Source organism: Agelaius phoeniceus, chromosome 3, assembly GCF_051311805.1.
Source record: "Agelaius phoeniceus isolate bAgePho1 chromosome 3, bAgePho1.hap1, whole genome shotgun sequence".
In the NCBI taxonomy this organism is placed as follows: domain Eukaryota; kingdom Metazoa; phylum Chordata; class Aves; order Passeriformes; family Icteridae; genus Agelaius; species Agelaius phoeniceus.
The window spans coordinates 74030670-74051610 of NC_135267.1; the positions used below are offsets into that span (position 1 = coordinate 74030670).

At 44.4% G+C, this 20941-nt stretch overlaps 1 protein-coding gene across 4 annotated transcripts in view; it reads left to right on the top strand.

The window, feature by feature from the left end:
- The first annotated feature begins 557 nt into the window (after positions 1-557).
- The window catches only part of TRIM67 (tripartite motif containing 67), a 40964-nt gene continuing 20580 nt past the window's right edge, over positions 558-20941 (top strand). For 2 of the 4 annotated variants that reach the window (XM_077175612.1, XM_054629806.2), the window contains exons 1-5: positions 558-1816; positions 7041-7136; positions 10917-11039; positions 12284-12394; positions 14572-14725. In XM_077175612.1, the coding sequence (XP_077031727.1) occupies positions 893-1816; positions 7041-7136; positions 10917-11039; positions 12284-12394; positions 14572-14725 (1408 nt within the window). In that variant the 5' untranslated portion in view covers positions 558-892. Of the gene's footprint in view, positions 1817-7040; positions 7137-10916; positions 11040-12283; positions 12395-14571; positions 14732-20941 lie in introns of all 4 variants that reach the window. The other 2 variants (XM_077175611.1, XM_054629805.2) reach the window with 2 other exon arrangements.

Consider the following 20941-nt stretch of genomic DNA (forward strand, 5'->3'; position numbering starts at 1 on the left):
CCCGCTGCTGGTTTCTTTCTCCTAAGGATAGTTATTTTCAGTTCATAAACTCTCAGCTGTCATTCCTGATTTATCTTCGCGGCAGATTCCTGTTGGGGTCACAGGGCTGGGAGCTGGGGCGATGTGGCACATCCCCCGCTTGCTGCGCTCTGCCGCCCCTGCCAGCCACAGTGTTCCTAGCTGGGGTTCGTGCTTCCCTTTGAACCCCTTTCTCATCCCTCCCTCTGTCAGTGCCTGACATTTTGTGCATCGTGGTTGTGCTCCAGCATGGTGAGAGCCGTGTGAAGGAGAGGTTTGAGCGTAGTTTGTTGGTTGGTGAGCATCCTTCTCTAATTCGGTGACGGGAGAGAGGGCTACTAGAGATAACGAAACCCCGGCTGCCTTCAATCTGCTACCCAAACAATGGCTTTATTTAAACATATGAAGAGATCGCTGCGTGGAGATCCTTTAAAAAATGTTTTAGCCTTTCCCAGCCATAGAGAGAGCGACCACTTTATTTGCTGGAAAGGGCTCTTCCCGCCCCTTCCTACTCCTGCCCTGCCTCCGCCCCCCGCCTCCCTTCCCCATATATTATTACTCTATGCCACCACCGCTAAAACAGTCCCACGGCGCTCCGTGCCCGCGCCACGGCCGGCGGCAGCCAGTCCGTGCCCCGGGCATCCCGCGGCCGCGGGGCGGCTCCCCCGGCGCCGGCCCGGCCGTGCGGAGCTGTCTCCGCTCGGCGGGTGCTGAACCGCGCGGGGCGGCAGCGGCGGCCGGAGCCCTCCCGGCCTCGCCCCGGCGCCCGGAGCGGAGGGAGGCGGCGGAGGGGGCGCCGCGGGGGATGGGGGGAGCCGGCGGCGACCCCTCGCCTCCCGCCTGAGGAGCCCGCGCACAAAGCCGCGCCGCGGCCATGGAAGAGGAGCTCAAGTGCCCGGTGTGCGGCTCGCTGTTCCGGGAGCCCATCATCCTGCCCTGCTCGCACAATGTCTGCCTGCCCTGCGCCCGCACCATCGCCGTGCAGACCCCGGAGAGCGAGCAGCACCTGCCGCCCCTGCTCCACTCTCGGGGCCCCGCGCCGCCCGCCGCCGCGCCGGGAGCGGGGCTGGGAGCGGGGCCGGGAGCGGCCGCGGGCTCCGCCGCCTGCCTGGACTCGGAGAGCGCGGCGGGCGGCGGCGGCGGGGACCACGCGGACAAGCTGAGCCTGCACAGCGAGACCGACAGCGGCTACGGCTCCTACACCCCCAGCCTCAAGTCCCCCAACGGCGTGCGGGTGCTGCCGCTGGTGCCCGCGCCCCCGGGGGCGGCGGCGGCTCCGCGGGGCGCCGGCCCCGCCAGCTCCTCCCTCACCTGCCCGCAGTGCCACCGGAGCGCGTCCCTGGACCAGCGCGGGCTGCGCGGCTTCCAGCGGAACCGGCTGCTGGAGGCCATCGTGCAGCGCTACCAGCAGGGCCGCGCCGCCGCCGCCGCCGCCGCCAAGTGCCAGCTGTGCGACCGCAGCCCGCCCGAGCCGGCCGCCGTGCTGTGCGAGCAGTGCGAGGTGCTGTACTGCGCCGCATGCCAGCTCCGCTGCCACCCGGCCCGCGGGCCCTTCGCCAAGCACCGCCTGGCCCCGCCGCCCGCACACCCGGGCGCCCCCGGCGGCGGCGGGGACGGCGGCGGCGGGAAGGGGGCGGGCGGCGGCCGCAAGCTGCCGACGTGCGCCGAGCACGACCTGGAGAACTACAGCATGTACTGCGTGAGCTGCCGCAGCCCCGTCTGCTACCAGTGCTTGGAGGAGGGCAAGCACAACAAGCACGACGTGAAGGCCCTGGGAGCCATGTGGAAGCAGCACAAGGTGAGTCCTGGCAGCCGGCCGGGAGCTGGGGTGATACCCAGAGCTGGGGTGATGCTCAGCGCTGTGGTTTGTTCATCCCAATGCCCCAAAAACGGGTTGCAGTTTGTGGGACATGAGGTCCTTCATGTCCGTCATCCTCTCAGACTTTTCTCCCTTCGGCATGGTGCTCGTAGGTTTTTGGCCCTTCCTGACTTCCCGCTGACCCTGCAGCCTCTGCTCAGGGTTGGAAAACCCAGACTCCCTCTCGTGTTGGACTCACCTTGACCACTGAGGTTCCGCCCGGTCTCAGGCAGATAGCTGGAATTAGCAAGTCCATCTCACCAACTTGTTTGCCTTCCACAGGGTCCTTGGGCATCTTATCCTCAGCCTTCCCATGCTCTCGCAGTGGCAGCAGCTACCTGTGAGGAGACAGGGTGGTTGTTCCTTCCTTTCACCACCTCCCTTTCATCCAGGACTCTGTGCAAGCTGCCACAACTCTTTGTCAACAAGGGAGAGTGGCCCACAGCCACCCAAGTGTTTTAGACAAGAAAGCATGGTACAGATGATCATTGACACTGGGTGTTTTTCTGGGCCTTAAAGAGGTCTCCTCCCACTCAGTTCCCAAAGAAGCCAGGAGTAATGGCTGGAGGGATTTTCATGATACAAAGATAAATAAGGAATTGTAGATGGGGACTAGGGACAAATAAAGCTTTTTCTGATTCAGATATTGTCACTGTCTGATTCATGCTTCCCTGCAAGTGATGCTCCCTACCCCTCCCTGGATTCCTTTGTGGAGAGGTCAGAACCATTTGCTTGGCTACGCAGGGGTTTAGTGAAGTCTGGGAGAGCTGGTGGGTCACTTGGTCGTGCTTTCCTTGCTAAAAATAAGGCTTTGCAACCATGTGAATAAAGAGCAAGATGTGGCCTTAGAAGTTGAAAAAATGTATGAAGTTAGTTCTGTCTTGCTGAGAATGATGGATCCTGGAAAAATGATTAGTTCATACATATGAACTTAGAGAGGGGACTTCAATAACAGCTGAGAACAATCCCTTGGAGCTTCCTGCTGTATTGGGGTTAAAGGACTTCTCCCACAGCTGTGCAAAGAGCACTTGACCAGCTCTGCTGGCTGCTGGATTCCCTTCTTTTTACTCTCTACTTGCAGTTAGCAGTGGAGAAAGCACAGAGAGATCCTTTCAGACACTGCAGGAAAGGTCAAAATCAAGACTGGTGTCAGCACTATCTATCTTAGCACAAGATAGGCTGAGGTATTTGGCAAGACAAAAAAACTACTCTCTATTTTAAGATCCAAAGAAGATGCCCCTTGGGGTGATCTGCTTTGTTGATCCATCCAAGAAGAAAGACAAACTTCTTCTGGAGGTGTTTCAGTTTGAATGTTCTGCCAGCAGCTCAGCCATCATTCCTCCCTAACATGATGAGTGCTTGTGCAGATAAGTTCTCTTGCAGATTAAACATTTGCAGCTGCTGTTCATATCCCAGTGTCAGAATCCACGTCTGAGCAGAATTGTTTTGATGAGCAGGGTCTGAGTTAACAGTTCAAGTGTGGCTGATGTTTTGGAGGGCATGAGAGACCAGCTTGTGATGTACTATGATCTACCTTGAGTTAAAACTGTTTGATGCCTTTTGGAACATGACAGTCCAGTGTAATCAAAGTTCAGAATCAATAATTTTGTCTCTTTCCTACTGTCAAATATTGAAAAAACCCTTTTGTCTGGTATTTTTTACTGCATTTTTTTCTATGACTGAGGTATCACAGAACATTATTTTTCTTTTGATTTGCATATTCAATCAATGTCAAAATTCTTGTGAAAAGATAGCCTCAAAATTAAGTAATTTGGGGACTCTAAAATTATGCTCTTGTGAATATTATATTTCCCAGAAAAATGTGCTTAGCACAGAATAAATATAATGGAACTGAATAGCCAGGTAGCCTAAATCATCATCTCACATTCATTCAGATAAATTGTTTTGGAATTAGATACTTCTGCTTAGAAATAGTTTTCTGTTACAGCAATTTCTACAAGTTTATTACCTGCAGTTACTTTGGCCAAACCATAAATTACTTACATTGACTGGCATGCCAAGGGTAATTTAAGGCTTATGTGTTCTCTGCAGATGCTCCGGGCATAGCTGGTAGAGGCAGCTGAAAGGTTTGTTCTTAGACCAAGGAGCCTTCCTTGTGTTAGCCCTTTGTTTGGCTCCTCCTTTGTCTGGGCCTTATTACAGTGACCTAGTGGCAAATTACAGAGTGTAAAAGCTTGTCCAGGCAGTGCTGCAGGCCATGCAGAGAAATGTGCCCTTACTCTCAGCTGTACTGCTGGTACCAAAGCTGGACTGGACCGGTTGGCCCCTGTTAGTGGTGCAGGTTCCCCATTGCACTGCTGTAACTTCTTCTACAGACAAAGTAAAATTGGTGTAAAATGACAACAAGGCTTCAATGGCACAAATCTATGAAAATCCCCTGGTTTAGCTGGACTTGATTATATTCACTTACCTAAAAAGTGCATCTGGACCAGCAGTTCAAGGTTATTAAGAAAAACTCTTAGTCTTCTGTTGAAGTTTAATCCTTTCATGTCTTCTTAACAAGTACAGTGGTACTGTAATCACATTTAGGTAGGACTTCAGACCTATGAATGTGAGGAATGATGGGGGACACATTTCAGCTCTGCCCATTCTAAAGGGTTAACTATACATACGTACCAAAATGCTGAAAACACCCACAGCTGGAACTGTCTGTGAAGGGCAGGCAGGCAGGCAAGTGCAGAAGTCCTCATCCCTGCTTTTATTTCCTGACCTAAAGACTTGTGTTCCCAAAAATATGTGGGCTCTATGAGAATTCAACACCAGGAGAGGCTTATCTAATCAATAGTCAACCTGCTGCTAAAAAGAGATGGAGGGAAGGCAAGCTAAATGAGCATGAACTGTTTGGTTGAAAAAGGACATGGCCATTATCTGGTTCATTTTCTGAAATCAGAGGTCTTCCCTGCCCATCTGGCTTCAATTACTTATCCTTGTGATCTCTGTGTTCCTGTAATTGGTGGAAATAGAAACTTGGTCTCCATCTCCAGCCCACAGATTATTGGTTGCAAGACCAGGTATGAAAGTGAGAATAACACCAGGTGGAATACCATTTGTCAGGAGTTATTAATTTTCCCAGTCAATGGAGCTTGTTACATCTCAGTTTGGCTTACAATAAATATTTCTATGGTATGAAAGATTGCTCTGGGTGTACAGGGCATTTTTTTGTGGCTTGGTTGGTTTACTGCGGGCTTAGTCATGTAGCTCCACTTGATTTTAATGAGAAGTGCATGACTAAGTTCCTCTGATTTGCAAGGTATCTTTTACAAATGCTTGGAAAAACAAGGCTATTATCTCTCAGCGGACTTCACAAATGGAAATCTGGCCTTCTACTCGGCTTCATGCTGCAGTAAAGCTAATGCAACCACAGGTTTTAATGAACAGATCAATTTGCTTATGAGCCCTTTAGCCAGTGACATGGCTGAGTTTCTGTTGCAGCTCTCTGTGATGGGAGTGTGCCAGGAGTGACTGTGCTGATTGCCATTGGTATATATGCTGCTTACAATTCATCTGTGGTGGTTTTCTACAGCTGCTGTGATGCCCACATGCTGCCTTTGTCTCTTCTGATCTGGAGAAATGAACTTTGAGATGATTTGAGAGCTGGGGCAGATGTTGGGAAAGTGGAAGTTTCACTTTTGTTGGGACCAACCATTGGTTTTGATTTGAAAGAAAGGAACCCTTTCCTCCCTGGGACAATTTGGTCAGGACGGTCAATGACAGAGAATATAATGCTTCTGCCACCTATTTCTTTCTTGCTAACACCCCAGCTGCTTTGTCATGTGCTGCTTTAACCTTGTTCTGTGTCATCTTGACAAATCAAAGGCTCAGATGTACCCTGTGAGTGGAACAGAAAGTGTGGTCAAAAACTTCAAACATTGGCAAAAGTGACCAGCCTGTGTGGGCTGACCTCAAGGCCTGATTGTCTGATGTCGCAGAAAACAGAGATTTTTTCATGGACCTGGAGTTTGCTTCTGTTGCCTCCCGTAGTGTTAATATCAAACATCATCATTTCAGGTTTTTGTGCATTTACAAGGGTTTGTGTAAGAAAATAGCAGAGATTTAAATACTGAGAAATAGGCACAGTAATATGTCTTCCCCTTACATTTGTAATGAATGAATTTTGTAAAGCATATTCTCATTTAGGTTTTAGCACTAATGTGCTTTCAAGGGGCCGCTTTCCAGCCTCTTGTTGCCCTGTCTTACATTTGTCCAGGGTTGCTCCATCCCTGGTGCAGAACCTCTCAATGGCATCAGCCAGTTCTTTGAGTACACTTAGTTAATCCTCTTGGGACTCCTGGACTTAGGGATCCATCTGGAGTAGAAAATCCTGCACAAATTTGGGGTTGACTGGGAGTTAATCACTCTCACAGTCATGGTCCTCTAGCTCAGGACACTGGGACCCTAAAATGCATCACTGGGTCTGCCAGGGGCAAAACCACTCTTTCCTTCCTGTCCTTGAAGTTCATGGACAAGCCGCTGGCTCAGCTTAGAGATCTCAGGTGTTGGCTGAGGAAAGGGAAGGTCAGGCCAAGAGTGTGGACTTAAAAAAGACATATTCTATGTGCCTTACCAGTCAAAATTAGAGGAAGGGTTTCTTCCAACTTTTGCAGAAACATTCACCCATTTGTTGAGTTGGAACATGGGAAACTGGAGCCCCAAGGGCCATTACTACGAAGTCTGAGAAGGGAGATTTGTCTTTAAAGTCCTAGTGTATCTCAGGTTTGGTAGGATCTACCACATTTACCAATAAAGATTTCAGACTTGGATGAAAAAGAAGTGTCATTTTGGAAAGCACTTGGGGATTTTTCAGCATGACAGATGCTACTGTGTAAGTGTAAGACTACTACCTCCTTATAAACGTGGGTAGCTGTTTTATAAAAAGGTGTTTGACTTACCAAGTTGCTGCAATAAAGTGGAACATGCAGACACAATACTTGACTGCCCCCACATGCATATTTCACCCTCATTAAATCTGATTACAGTAAAAATCTTAACTGTTCTTTTCTAGCAGAAACACTTTGTGGAATTAGGAATACATGTAAGCCTTTTTGCACATTATTAATAATCAAATCCAAGGATTACTAAGAAAAACATTTGCATTTTATCACTAACTTTTTCCTTTTTTCTCCTCCTTTTTTCTCCCTTGCAGGCACAGCTGTCTCAGGCTTTAAATGGCGTTTCAGATAAAGCAAAGGAAGCTAAAGAATTTTTGGTTCAGCTGAAAAATTTATTGCAGCAGATCCAGGTAACTGTAAAATATAATCTGTTTTGATAATACAGTAATCAATAGAACTGAGTGAATAATTTATTTGATGACTTTGTTTCCTTTGCTATTCTCATCTTTCCTGGAATCATCTGACCTTTCTTGAATGGATTTGCTAGGTAAAATTGTTCATCAAATAATGCCTGCAAGCCCCTCTTAGCTTCTAGATTGTTTGCTGTTTGTTGCAAAAAGCTGATACTCAATACTGGACATCTGAGCTGTGTTGATTAGTGTTTGATTGAATCCATTAGTCATGCTTCTAGGCTCCTCCCTGACTGACTGCAATTGCTTGAATTTGGCATTTAGGATAAATTCTCATTTTAACACATTCAAAATGTGCTAGCTTTTCATCTTACATTTCCTTAAAATGCATTAATTTCTGCAAAAAATCCAGTCAGCTTGCCTATTAGAGTACTTGTAAGAATGTCCTACACATACTCAAAAATACAGGAATATTCTACTAAAAAGAAAAAAAAGGAACTGCTGCTAAATCAATGTGTCGTTTATTGGAGCGTAAGTTATTTTCATGCCTGTAATTGTCTAGATTTAATAGTCAGAAAAAGAGCTCATAGTGAGTGCAGTAATTGAGGGCACAAACCCAAAATGAAACAAGCCTTAATTTCAATCAAATTTAGACTCATCAGTGCTGGAGGTCAGACGATCCTCAAGGTCCTTCTGGCCCTGCGGAGTGTACCTGGAAATGTGCCACTCCAGTTTGGGCTGTGCAGTGTCCAGGAGGGGACACTTGTGTCCTGCGCTTGTTAGTAAGGGAAAACCAAAGCAGAAATTCAAAAAGTTTATTAATTATTCATTAAAGTATTCCACCTAAAACCTCAGAGGATAAATTTGTACCACAAGAGATGCCCAAGCTCTTGGGTTGCCTCAGGGCAGCCTAACAAGGCACTCTCACAGTCTGCCACCGCCATGTGGGGAAGGGAGCACACCAAAATGAGGAACTGGTAAAATTAAAGGACATTTAACTGAAAGAAACCAGTGCCAAGCCACTGACTGGCACTTGTAATGTGCTGTATTTTGGCTATAGGGTGAGGTTTCTCTCAGCTGACTTACCCATTTAACAGTTATGTAGCTCACATAGTAGCCTACTCATTTAGACTTCTTTCACTGTCCAAGGAGAAAAGACAGGCACCTCTAGAGAGCATTTCTTCCTGTAGGTATGAACAGCTATTTTAGGATGGGATAACCCATCCAAAACAGTAGTCTATCACCAATCTTTCTTGAGTCATCTAGCTCCATTACAAATGTATTTTTCCCTCCTGAAACCTAGAAGTGGCCTATTATGACTATTTATGACTATGCTGTAAAATCCTTTAATGTGTTTCAATAAAATCACTGCCAAATTGCTCTGCATAAGGGAGCTGCTACAGTTGGATCAAAAGACCAAGCCATTTATTTGATGCTGCTTATTGCTTAAAATGCTAGAGGAGAGCTCAGAAGAGGAAATTTTATCCAGCAGTACTCTCTAACTTTTAGCCAAGTCTGGTCACAAATCTGAATCCGACCCTCACACGTTGAGGCAATCTTCATCGTGAGTCTGAGTGAAACATCAAATTTCAGCAAACCAAAACAGCAGGACTAATCAGCTGCATATTGTATTTCTAAGTAAAACAAGACTGGGGCATGGCTCCAAGATGATCACTCACACACTTTAACCCTTAAGGAGCTCCTGGAATGGTTTTCTCTCATGACAAATTGCACTCCTCTCATGCAATGTTTGAGCCACCTTTGATGATAGCACATACCAGGGAATGCTCCTGGTAGTCAGGTTTGGTACAGCCACACTCTTAGAGGGGAAAGGGTTTAGATGTGTCATGAGCCAGTCTGTGCCTTTTGACATTTGGACAAAAACTAGTTCTTGTACTGTTACTTTGTGGGGGAACAGATGTAGCCTTTGTGCATAGGTTTGTAGCCAGACACATATCTCAGAGCCGGTTATTTACAGTAGAAATCTTATGACGGCTGCCACACTTGCATATGGACATTTACCCCTCAGCAAAAATGTATTTTAGCAATACTTTTACACAAAGGATCAAGCAATATGTAGATTTTATTATCCTGTCTCAATGCGCTGCAGACCGGGCAGCCACCCACATTCTTTATCTCCTCTCTGAGTTTGCCAGAGCTACCAGGAATCGTGCTTTCATCTTACCTGGGGCAGTTTGCAAATTCATAACCTATTTTTCTTTTCCCTGCTTTGCAGATCTGTTGTTTCCCCCTCTTTTTTCCTGCCTTTCTATTCTCTGAGATGACTTTTATATCTCTTGGTCTTTTCTTTTCAGATACTGCCTGTTCCTCATTGCTCCTGTTGCTTCCTTGCTTCTCCTTGTTGCTGTCATGATCTGATTTTCCCATTTTCCCATCTGCTGTAACAATTTCATACTTTCTCACTTGAAGGAGGCATATAGCCAAACACCCTGTTTGATGTGTGGGCAGAAAATGAGGAGAGAAAGAAACGATGCACTGCAGCCACCGACTGATTCAGGCTCTGTGCACAGAGCAGCACTTCAGGAGTAACGGGGTGGAAATGGGCTTAAGGGGGAGCTGGGAGTGACACCAGCCGAGGTGGGGGAGATGCAGACAGGAAGAGTCTAAGACAAACCTCCCATGAGCAGGAGCTGAGCCGTCTGGAGTCTCCCCAGCCCCGGATAAACCCCCGCCCACATCTCCCGGCAGGTTCAGGACTGCACTGGGGCTTCCCAGGGGACACTGACCCTGCATCCATCGGCTGGAGAATGGGATGCATGGGTCACAGTGAGGGAAGGGAGTACAGTGCTGAAAGTTCTGAATTCAAAATAAAGAAGACAAAGCAAATGAGTAGAAAATAAGAGAAAAGCTAAAGAGATAAGAGATCATAATGAGTTAGGGGAGTACAATGTCTTAGCAAAGAGGTGCTTCTGCTTCAGTACATGCTTAAAATCTTCTCACATTTAATGATTTTTTTTTCTTTTTTAATTGGGGTATTTGGGAGGAAAGCTGATAGCACACCTAAACATCTCCTTGGAAGAGAAGCTTGAAAGTTTTCTCCTTCTAGTCTCACGAGCAGAGGAGGTGAGGGAGAGTCTTCCTTTGAATGGGTACTAGAGAAGCAGTTCCAGGAATTTATGTAATGCTAAATTGTTCCCAGAGCCTACTAAAGGCTCGGTGTTGTATACCTCATGCTGGTTTCTGCCTAGCAAAGAATTTTACCATAATGTGAATGGAAAGTTGCCTCTTTTTTTAAAAGCTAATCAAGTACGTAGCTCCACTGCCAAGTGCTAGCTATTTTATAAAAAGTACTCGAAGCAATACACAAACCTTAGGGCTTTGTACCTCATTAATTTCCTTGTAATAAGCCAGTAGACCAGATTCTGGTCCATAATTCTGTTCTAATTGCTGTGGTACAGAGCCAGTGATTTCAAAGTTGCTACAGTGGGATAATTAAAACAGATTGGAGCAGAATCCTCTTATGTATGTATGAATTGTGTATGTTACATTTAGCATTTACATCATGTTGTAGTACATCTGTCGTCAGGAAAGTGCCAGTAAATCATGGTTTTGAATAAGACCATTTGTGGCATGGCATGTTATTGTTTCATTTTACAGCATGCAGCTAGTACTGGTACAGCTGTAATGAAATCAGAAAGGTAACAAAAATGCTGAGGGTCTTGAAAGGAAATCTTTTCTGAGCAGAAAAGCAGGTATGAGCAATAGCTTAAGCTGCAAACTGTGCAGTCTCTGATGTGTGTGACTCTGTCCTCGTTGTAGGAGAATGGGTTGGATTACGAAGCCTGTCTCGTGGCTCAGTGCGATGCCTTGGTCGACGCGTTAACGCGGCAAAAGGCAAAACTGCTCACAAAGGTCACCAAGGAGCGTGAGCACAAGCTGAAGGTGAGCACTCCTCTCATCAGCTCAGCACAGCTGCTGAGAGATACCTGCTGTGGTTTGTCAAGTTCCCCTTGACAATGAAATCTCCTAGTGACCAAATTATAAAGTTCCTTTAGCAGGTTCCAGTTCAGCAGTTTAATAGAATTGTGCCTACACACGTTAAATGGTGGATATACTTCAGCAGTTTGCTGAATCAGGCCATCAATCTTTATTTGTCTTATGGTTTGGGGCTATCTTTTAGGGGTGCTTATCAGTGAAACCTGTGTGTGGTTTGGATTTTGGCACCTTCTGCCCAAGTAAACAGTTATGATTTCGATATCTCCTCAAATCTTTAAATTCAGGTAAGCCACTTCCAGAAATACATGGGCTACTCAAAACATGTGAAAGAAATACAGTAAAAGAAGATGGCAAGAAGAAATCTAAAATGGTTGTATGAAGTGGCAGTTAAGACATATTTAAATAGACACATTATTTAAAATGGTGTTCTTAATGTGATTTTGAGGTACTATGGTGCCATTCACAATAAAAGTATCTAAGACAGAAGGAAAAAGTGAAATGGATTATCTAACATATCAGTTAACAAAATCCACCTGAGATCAGCATTCAGCTTGCTTAACAAGAACCAGCACTTAGGACATACTGCTGACAGCACAGCAAACCCTGCAGTTTATTGCAGTCACAAGTTGTCCTACAGAACACAGTGCTACTAGACCTAGTCCACAGCCATGTGGCAGCAGAATCAAGACCAAAATCTGGAAGAATGGAATGCAGCTATTTTATTTGTTAATTCCAGCAAATCTCTTCTTAAGCAGAGCAGGTTCAATAATAAATTGTGAAGAGAATGTTTAGGGTATGATCTGTGAGAAACCACTCCAGCAGTTTGCCTCTAAAGTGAAGGACTTTTTAAAAGCTCAGATGTTAGTGAACATGTGACTGGAAATGTGAACACTGCAAATGCAGAGACATGTTCTGTGCCCTCTCTGCCCCAAGCAAGCCTAATCTTTGAGAAATTAATCTGCTCTGAAAATTGAGATTCCCTGTGCACAACATTTTGCCAAGCTAATTATCACTATTTACAATACAGAGCCAGTGAGTGAAGCTGATGGAGATACAGCAGTGGCCATATGGCAGCTAAATTAAGCATAGATTTAACACACTCTCCCATTCCTTGTCTCTTCTGAAATAATTTAATATGATTCACTGCAAGCTGAGGCAGTCATAGAACTGTACTGATGTTTGTTTTCCAGGTTGTTTGGGACCAGATAAATCACTGTACACTGAAGCTACGCCAGTCAACAGGGCTCATGGAATACTGCCTAGAAGTTATCAAAGAAAATGATCCCTCTGGGTTTTTACAGGTATTTTTCTTCCTAATGTTCTGGAGGGGAAAAAAGGAAAATAAATCAAAGCTAAGTCTAAAAATGTATGGCTTTGTTAATTAGCCCCTTCCACCTCCAAGGCAGGTTCACCTTAACTCCTGTAAGAACTGTCTAAAAACTCAGAGAGCCTGGTGACTGCATGAGTGTCCCAGCAAAGAGATGGCTTTAACAGCTGCACCCTGACTGAGGTGGGGAGTTAGTGGTCACACCACTGCCCTAACTCCTGATGTCTTTCCTCTTGACAGCCCTTCCTTCTGGGATGAGAAAAATATGCTATGCAATTGATGATAGCTCTTTGCAGAGTATTATTTTATTCTCATCTCAGAAACCCAACACAGGGCCTCACAGAGCTCTCTGATTAATTTGGAGAGGTCAGTGACTCAGGAGAGTAGTACTTCTCCCCCTTGTGCTTCTCCCCTTTGCTTTCCTGTGTAAAAGAGTCCTTTCAGCACCTCCCCTGTAAGGATATCTAGTCTGAAGGGGCTGCCTGAAGCTTTGCTTTGCTGAGATTGTTGCATCAAGGCCTGTGGCAGCTCCAGGTACCTTTTCTTTGCAAAATATGGCCCAGCCAATAATTGCCTTAATTTGCAGGATACTGCTTCTTAGGTGCAAACAGTGAAAATGTCTGTTGATGAGACAAAACATAACAGTGTTTTTTTTCCCATAAATTATTTTGCTTAATTTATTCTTATATGTTTATTAATAACTTTATTTTGCCCTAGTGGTTTTGTTGCCTGATTTACTTCCTAAAAAGAAACGTACATCAAACAAAATGACCTGCACACATGAATGCACGAGTGTCAGGGGTTTGTCAGAGCATCCCTAAAAAACAGGATGAGAATTAGCCAACCTAAACCTATTAACACTCCAGACTGATAGTTACTGTCATGTCTGGTCTCAAGCAAGAGAGGGAAATGTGTGGTGTAGATTAATCTCTAGGTTACACAGATTTTAACAGGCTGGACTCTACAGGACAAACAAAACCTTTGGGTCTTTCCTACATGCTATCTAGATATATGCTTTACTTTCTTTTCAGCTTACTTTCCCTGTAACTTCTGTGGCTTCAGTTTTTGCAGGCCCCTTTATAAAAAAAAAACACAAACCATTTTTGTTTTTACTTTTTCCTGGTTAATCTAATGATGCTTTCAGTACAGCCAGCAGACACTCAGGCACTGCAGTGTTACTTTACAGTAGTTACTTTGAGCAACTACTCCTGCAGCCAGGATACTGAGACATGGCCAAGGGATCCAGCATCCCAGTAAGTGACACCGAGGCTGCAGGAGGATGTGGGATGCTCCTCCACCTACTGCACAGACTGATAAGGAGCTGTGGATGCAAGGGCTCAGACAGGAGTGTCCTCAGTAAAAGTAATGAGGAAAAGTATCCAAATTCCTACAACAGAAGAAAACCCTCTCTGTTATACCCAGAAAAAAATTTTACTCTCTGTGACTTACAGGAAGTTCATTGTCAGGGATTCCTGATACCCAAATGACAGCTTCACTGAACTTAAGGACAGCTGAGCTCATTGATTTCCACAGGGCCAGGATTTAACTTCCTGAAGCGTCTGTTGTGATCATTTCAGTTTGACTTTTGGTCTGATTGTCTGTGGGCTGAGCTAGAGCAAATCTTTAAAAATTAAGTTCAGTTTTGATGTAATGGTAGAAAATCCATCATATATGTGAAAATCTATCTGACAATTTATCACCCTCACTGTGAGTAATATACACCTTCCTTACCATTTGATTTTTTAATCCTTTAGCTTTCATCCACTGAATCATCTCTGCTGAATGGAGAGACTCAAACGTTTAAGCCTCTCTTTGTGCAACTTCTTTTTAAACAGGAGAGCAAAAGTAGACCATGCAGATCAGAGAACAGAGTACAGAATTATATGTGGCATTCAGAGGCATGACACACAACATAATCTTAACAGGCTTTATAAATGCAGTTTTTACTTTCCTAGCCTAATATGAGATTTATTTTGAAAAGACAAGATGAAAAGATGCAGCAAAAATGGACCTCACCCCAAAACGACCAGATACCATCTCATCTGTTTTGCTGTCTTAATTCTGTTTCCTTTGTGCTGTATCTGACAGGCATTCTGTCATTTTTAATGTGTGCATCTGCCATTTCATTATAAACCTGACACTCTCTTTCAGATCTCAGATGCTTTAATCAAGCGTGTTCAGGTATCTCAGGAACAGTGGGTCAAAGGAGCCTTGGAGCCAAAAGTGTCTGCTGAGTTTGACTTGACTCTGGATAGTGAACCTTTACTGCAGTCAATTCACCAGCTGGATTTTATTCAGATGAAATGTAGGGGTGAGCTCTTACGATTTTCCTTTTCCTGTTTTTCATGCATGTGTTGAAACAGTGCTGGGAGGTGTAAGGACACCAAAGGAGGAATGACTTGTATTTGCCAGATAGTTTTAAAAGGTGTTCAGGCAAATTCAGGTTACTGGGTGTTTCCTGGAAAGGTGTGCTCCCCTCACATGTATAATCTTTACGTGCATCTGGTATTTCTGTCTGAGCTGAACAAGCTCAGATAGGAATACCAGATGGACTTAAAGATTGTAAAGATAACTTTGCTTCAGAGTAGGGCTTTGAAGATTTATAAGACATGAGCTGCATGAGACTTCATGCCATTTTGTAGCATTCCTAGGGTTGACATGGTTAATTCAAGATACCAGTTACCCCTATCTTGTCAGAAACAGCTGAATTAGAAAATAAATATACACTCACACACACTTGAATAGGGAACACCCCCCCACCCCCAGCCTTTGACCTTTGACTTGTATCTGGACTGCGCTGTAAAAATTGCCCATTTTAATAAAAAAATCACAAAGAAGAGATTCACAGTGGGAAAGCACCTCCATGGCTGTACCACACAAGGGGATAGTAGCTCCATGGCTATACCATTCCATGGTTCCAGGTATCTGGATAATTCTGATGAACAAGCTAGAGGGAACTGAGGTTAAAAAATGTATCTAAAAGAAGAAGCTGATGAACAGGACATGTCACTGACATAAAAAAAAAAGAAAATTAACATAATGAGCTTGTAATGGGGTTAGTTTATATGAAGCAGGCTGAGAACTGCATCAGAATTAGACAGATCCATAGAACACTTGGGTTTGAAAGCCATTGTGGTCCCTGGGAATGATGTCATTAGCTTCTCTCAGTGGTGATTCAAGCCCTAATTATACATGTGGGTGACAGGATAGAGGCTGCCAGAAGTCAGTGGATGAGTTAAGGATATCGTGTAGTGATGTCAGATGTGCTTTTTTTTGCTGTTTTGAGCAAGCATAAAGAACTTTGTTCCTCTTATGTGTTCTCTCTGGGCCTAATTCTGCATCTAAGACACCCAAGATGAAGTAATTAGGGTGGATAATTTGGCAGATATGTGGAGAAACAATGTACAACCAGTTAAAGGCCAGAGTCTGCTCACCAAGAATGCTTTGCATCTTGGCATAAACAGGCTGTGTTAAAGTTATTCAATAAACATCTGTGAACTGCTCCTTTGAAATGTTGTCAGACAGGCAAGTGGAGTCAAGAGAGCAGGAATATCACTGATGAAACTCTTCTGAATGCTGTCTGCACTTGTCTTTTTAAAATCAGTTTATATTTAATGCTAGCCATATTTATTGCAAAATATATTTAATACTAATCTCCCACCACTCTCCTTTACAAACATAGGAAGGATTTAGTTAAACTAGTCACCTAGATTGCTAATTAACCACAGGTTACCTGAGGTGAGAGCAGCTTTGGTATTTGGCTTGTGGACATTCACCTGGCTTTAAGCTTGAAGACTTACAAAACTTTATTTGAGCCAGATTCACTTGTGCTTTTTGAATTAAAGTGTTTTCTGCTACGCTCTCATTTATCATAAGATGGCAGGGAAGCTCAGGTATTGAGTTAGACACAATCCAAGGGGCAGAGAAGAAGACAGGACTTTTGCAGCCCAAACCTGTGCAGAGCTTCCAAACACCCTTGGACTTTGCTCCCCAGAGACAGGCTAGCCCTCAGGAAGGGCTTTTTCTTGAGCTGTCTTGGTCCTGACCAGCTATTATCTATTGCATGTCCCATCAGGTTGGTCAGCACAACCAGAGTGACCATGCACACACCATGTAAAGAATAGTGGAAAGGTGTTAACCTGGCCAGCATTCCTTAAGGTGCATAAGGAATGGTGTTCCTCACCTTCAGACCTCTGTGTGCCCAAGCAGAACAAGCCTCTGACCAGTTCCAAGCTAGCATTCATAGGGATTGGGGATTGTTTAGTATATAGACATGTATTTGTCTTTCTTCATTTATGACAGCAAGTCTATTTCCATTTGAACTTCTCAGTCTGACACTTTGGCCTTTTTTTTCTGAAATTTTACTTCTATGACCTCAACCCAACTCTGCATTATTTTAGAATCATAAAATAATCTGGATTGGAAGGGAACCTCAAGGATCATCTAGTCTCAACCCCCTGTCATGGGAAGGGTCACTTTTCACTAGATCAGGTTTCTCAGAGACCCATCCTGCCTGGCCCTGAACACTTGCAGGAAAGGGACATCCATGGCTTTCCTGAGCACCCTCTTCCAGTGCCTCACAACCCTCACAGTAAAGACTTTCCTAATATCTAATCTAACCCTCTCTCTTTCAGTTTGAAGCCATTCTCCCTTGTCCTATTACATGCTCTTGTAAAAACTCCCTCTCCAGCTCTCTAGTAGGCCTCCTTTAGGTACTGGAAGGCCACAATATGGTCTCTCTGGAGTCTTCTTCACTCAGGTCTCTCAGCCTGTCTTCATTGGAGATGTGCTCCAGCCCTCTGATCATCTTCCAGACCTACTCCAACAGTTCCATGTCCTTCCTATGTTGGGGGCCCTGGAGATGGACACAGTACATGGAGCCATTGACCATGGCTCTTTCAGTGCAGCCATCCAGCCAATTCCTTATCAGCTGAGAGGTCCATCCATTAAAATTCTTGTCTCTCCATCTTAGAGACAGGGATGTTATATGGGTAATGCTTTGCACAAGTCCAGGTAGGCGAACACCAGATCATCTTCCCTCATCTGCCACTGCTGTTATTCTGTCATAGAAGGCCACCAAATTTTCTAGGCATGATTTGGCCTTCTTCAGATGCGCTATTTGCGTTTTCTCATGCAGAATGGTCTTGCATCTAGAAATGCAGCTATCACAGAGTAATCACTCAGCATTTCAGGAGCAAACACCCAAACTGATGGGGAACATCCCTTTGCTGACTGTAAGGAGAAGCTGCAGTTGCATGGTAATGTTTTGCTATTTATCACCATGAGCACTGGGACAGATTGCCCAGAGAGGTTGTGGCATCTCCCTTACTGGAGATATTCAAGAACTGTAGGGACACAGTCCTGTGCCATGTGCTCTAGGATGTCCCTGCTTGAGCAAGGAGTTAGGACCAGGTGAGCCCCTGTGGTCGCTTTCAAGCTGACCTGTTCTGTGATTCTGTGACTTCCATATTTCTGAGCATCCACTTTCACAAAGAAAAAATGTCCTCCTCTTTCATCTGCTCCTCTTTCTTCAATCCTACCTACGCCAGCACACCAACAACTCATCTGTCTTTGCCAAATGTTGGTGTTGAGGTGAGTGTTATTAAGCCATTTTACTGGTTGATCTGACAAGAGCAGATGCTTTAAAGATGTCAATTATCTATAAAGGAAATTTTGGGGAGATCTAGGAGAACAGGGCAAGCATGGCTTTTCCAACTGTAAGTTGTTTTTTTTTCCAAAAGTTTTGCAATGTAATATCTGTATTATTTTTATCAGTGCCTAGTACATGACTGAATTTCTATTTTTTTTTTCAAACTCTGGCCTCATTCAACCTCATTGAACTTGCATGGGTCATTTAGAGTGAAAGCATGCTTGAAAGTAAACATTGATTCACTGTGTTAGACAAAGAATGAAAATGAGAACAAATCACATTGCATTTGCTTTGATGACGTTCATTTACATTACTGATGCATTCTCTATAGGCACAGATCAAAAGCTCATCTAAAAAATAAAGATCATAGGGTTCTTTTTCTTTTTTGCAGAAAGAAGAAGCAATCTGAGAACAAATTAAATGTGCAGAGATGTGATAGGTGCAGAAGTAATGCTTAGGCAGTCATGTTGATCAGAGGGTCTCACTGAGTCCCACACTCCCTGGGCCAGCTGACCTCAGAGACACTCACACAGCTCTACTGGCTGCTGGCATTTTGAGCTTTCCCAGATAATTTTCTCTGTCCATGTTTTCTTCTCTCTGAGGCTTTTACAGAATGCCTTGTCACAAAATTCCTGTCCTCTGATGCCTGGCTTAATGTGTAGTTCACATATTCTCAGTTAGAGCTATTGGCACAGGCAAATGCACGTTCTGGGTCTGCTTTGTTCACACAGCTGTAACTGGTGGGCAGCCTTCATTGGTTGAAAAACAGGACTAGATAGATACAAAATCAGAAAATATGTAGCTACTCTACTTTTCTGTACCACCTCTGAACATTTATTCATATACTCCTTCTCCTTATCCTGACTGACTCCTTCCCTCTTCTGCAAACCATGAAGATTCCCCAGACATGTCTGCTACAAATCTTCTCTGCTTCTGCAGGTATGAACTGTACTGCCCTGATAATTAAAGGACAGCTATTTCATCTTAAGCTTTACCTCTGGTTCTTTCTGCTCTGTGTCATGGACTCAACTCCTTGTGGTCTCTCCTTCTCTCCTAACACTGTTTGTAAGGCACTTGCTACAGCAGTGACTCAAGCTATTCCAGAGCTGTACTGCAGTTTTGGAGGAAGTCAAAGTTTTCCTTTTTCTGGGGGGTCCCATTTTTCAGTGTATTTAGTCCTTTAAAAACTAGTCTGGGAAGGTGGGTGACATCATTGCTTGTCAAGAGGACAAAAGACAGCATCTTAGAGCAGCCCTGCTGTACCCTGTGAGGGGACTACCCTGATCAGCCATGAGATGCATTGAGCAATATGTTTTGAGAACTGCTCAGTTGACAAGAGACATTAGTCAGTGTCACATTTCTTATCAAAGAGTGACCTGCATGAAGCTCTTTTAAAATAGCAGGACATCATTCAGACTCATTAATAAGTCCCGCTGTGCCAATGCAGTATCTTTTCTCCCTTTATATTTTTAATATTTTCCTTCCAAAAAATCTCTTGAGAACTTTAAATTGGTCAAGAAGTGGGACAGAACTGCAATTTAACATCTGAGTCTTTTTTTTTCCCTTGCACTTAGCCTATATTTTTTCTTTCCTTAGTCCTATTCCACTGCTTGTTGATGTGAAGTACATACCAGTATCCCGATTATTCAATCACTTTGCACTTTCCTATGATTTTTAGAGGTGTTCATCTTTTCTCCTCCCATAGGGAATTTGAGATCAAGGCAAATCTCTGCCCATCCACATCCAGTGGAGAAAGCAGGTCAGGCACAGAGAGCATCATGCAGCAAAGATGCTTGGCAGGAGCTTCTTGCCTCTCCTTCAGGAGAGTTGTGCAGTTCAGGCTGGATCAAAGAGAGCAGGAGGCTGATATGGATTGCCCACAAAGCCTTGAATATCCAGCAACACATTAAAGAAGCCAAGGCACTTCCCCATAATATGTGAGACTCTCACACATTGGGCCAAAATTCACCCTTCCCCCTGGGAAGTGGGAACAACAGCACTCTACTGGATGAAAACATATTTTATTCCTAGACAGCATTCCTGTTTACATAGTTAAAGAGGAATTGTAAAACACATACCCTTCTCCAAAAATTCTGCTCTTTTTTTGGCATTGTGCATTACATGAACAGTTCCTGAAAGCCTCCTATCAGTGTTCCTAGGAGTTTTTCAGAGGTTGGAAAGGTTAGTGCACTGTCTGTTTTGCATCTTAGAAACTTCAGGAATTGGGTTTTCATCCAGTCTTGCCAGGAGGAGTCTCAGAAATGGGGAGGACCAGAAAAATGCCTCCTGAGAGGGCTAACCAGCTAGCAAAAGCAGCAGGAGTATGGATGGCTGATAGAGCCCTGTCTTCTCCCAGGCTCATCAGTCACCAGGAATATATTGGTTAACAAACACAGACAAAACTCTAAACTTAAAATGGTTCACTTAAGAAATCCCATTATCTCTGAATTCCTCATTTTCATGTTTTTGACTCTTGTCACATTTCTGTGACTTCTCCAGACACAGTGTCTCCTAGAGGAAACTCTGAACTTTCCATGTGAGAAAACAAGCAGGTTTTTATTTATGACACCCTCTGAATCATCCTTAAATATCAAGGAATAGGAACAAGGCTTCCTTTTCACAGAAAAACCTTCAAGAGCTAATTTATAAAGCTCTTTTGTTTCATTCTTCTGGGCTACCAACCATCTGCGTTCACTGTGGTGATGGATAATGCCAGCGGAAAGCCAGGGTAGCTTCTGTGCTGTTTATCACAAGTGTGATGTTGACTTTCGAGTCACTTCCAAAGTGGGGGTGAAGCCTCAGCCCTGTCACACAGTAGCATCCATTTTCCCACAGTCTGCTTGGTACACAGAACATGAACAGTCCTCTTTT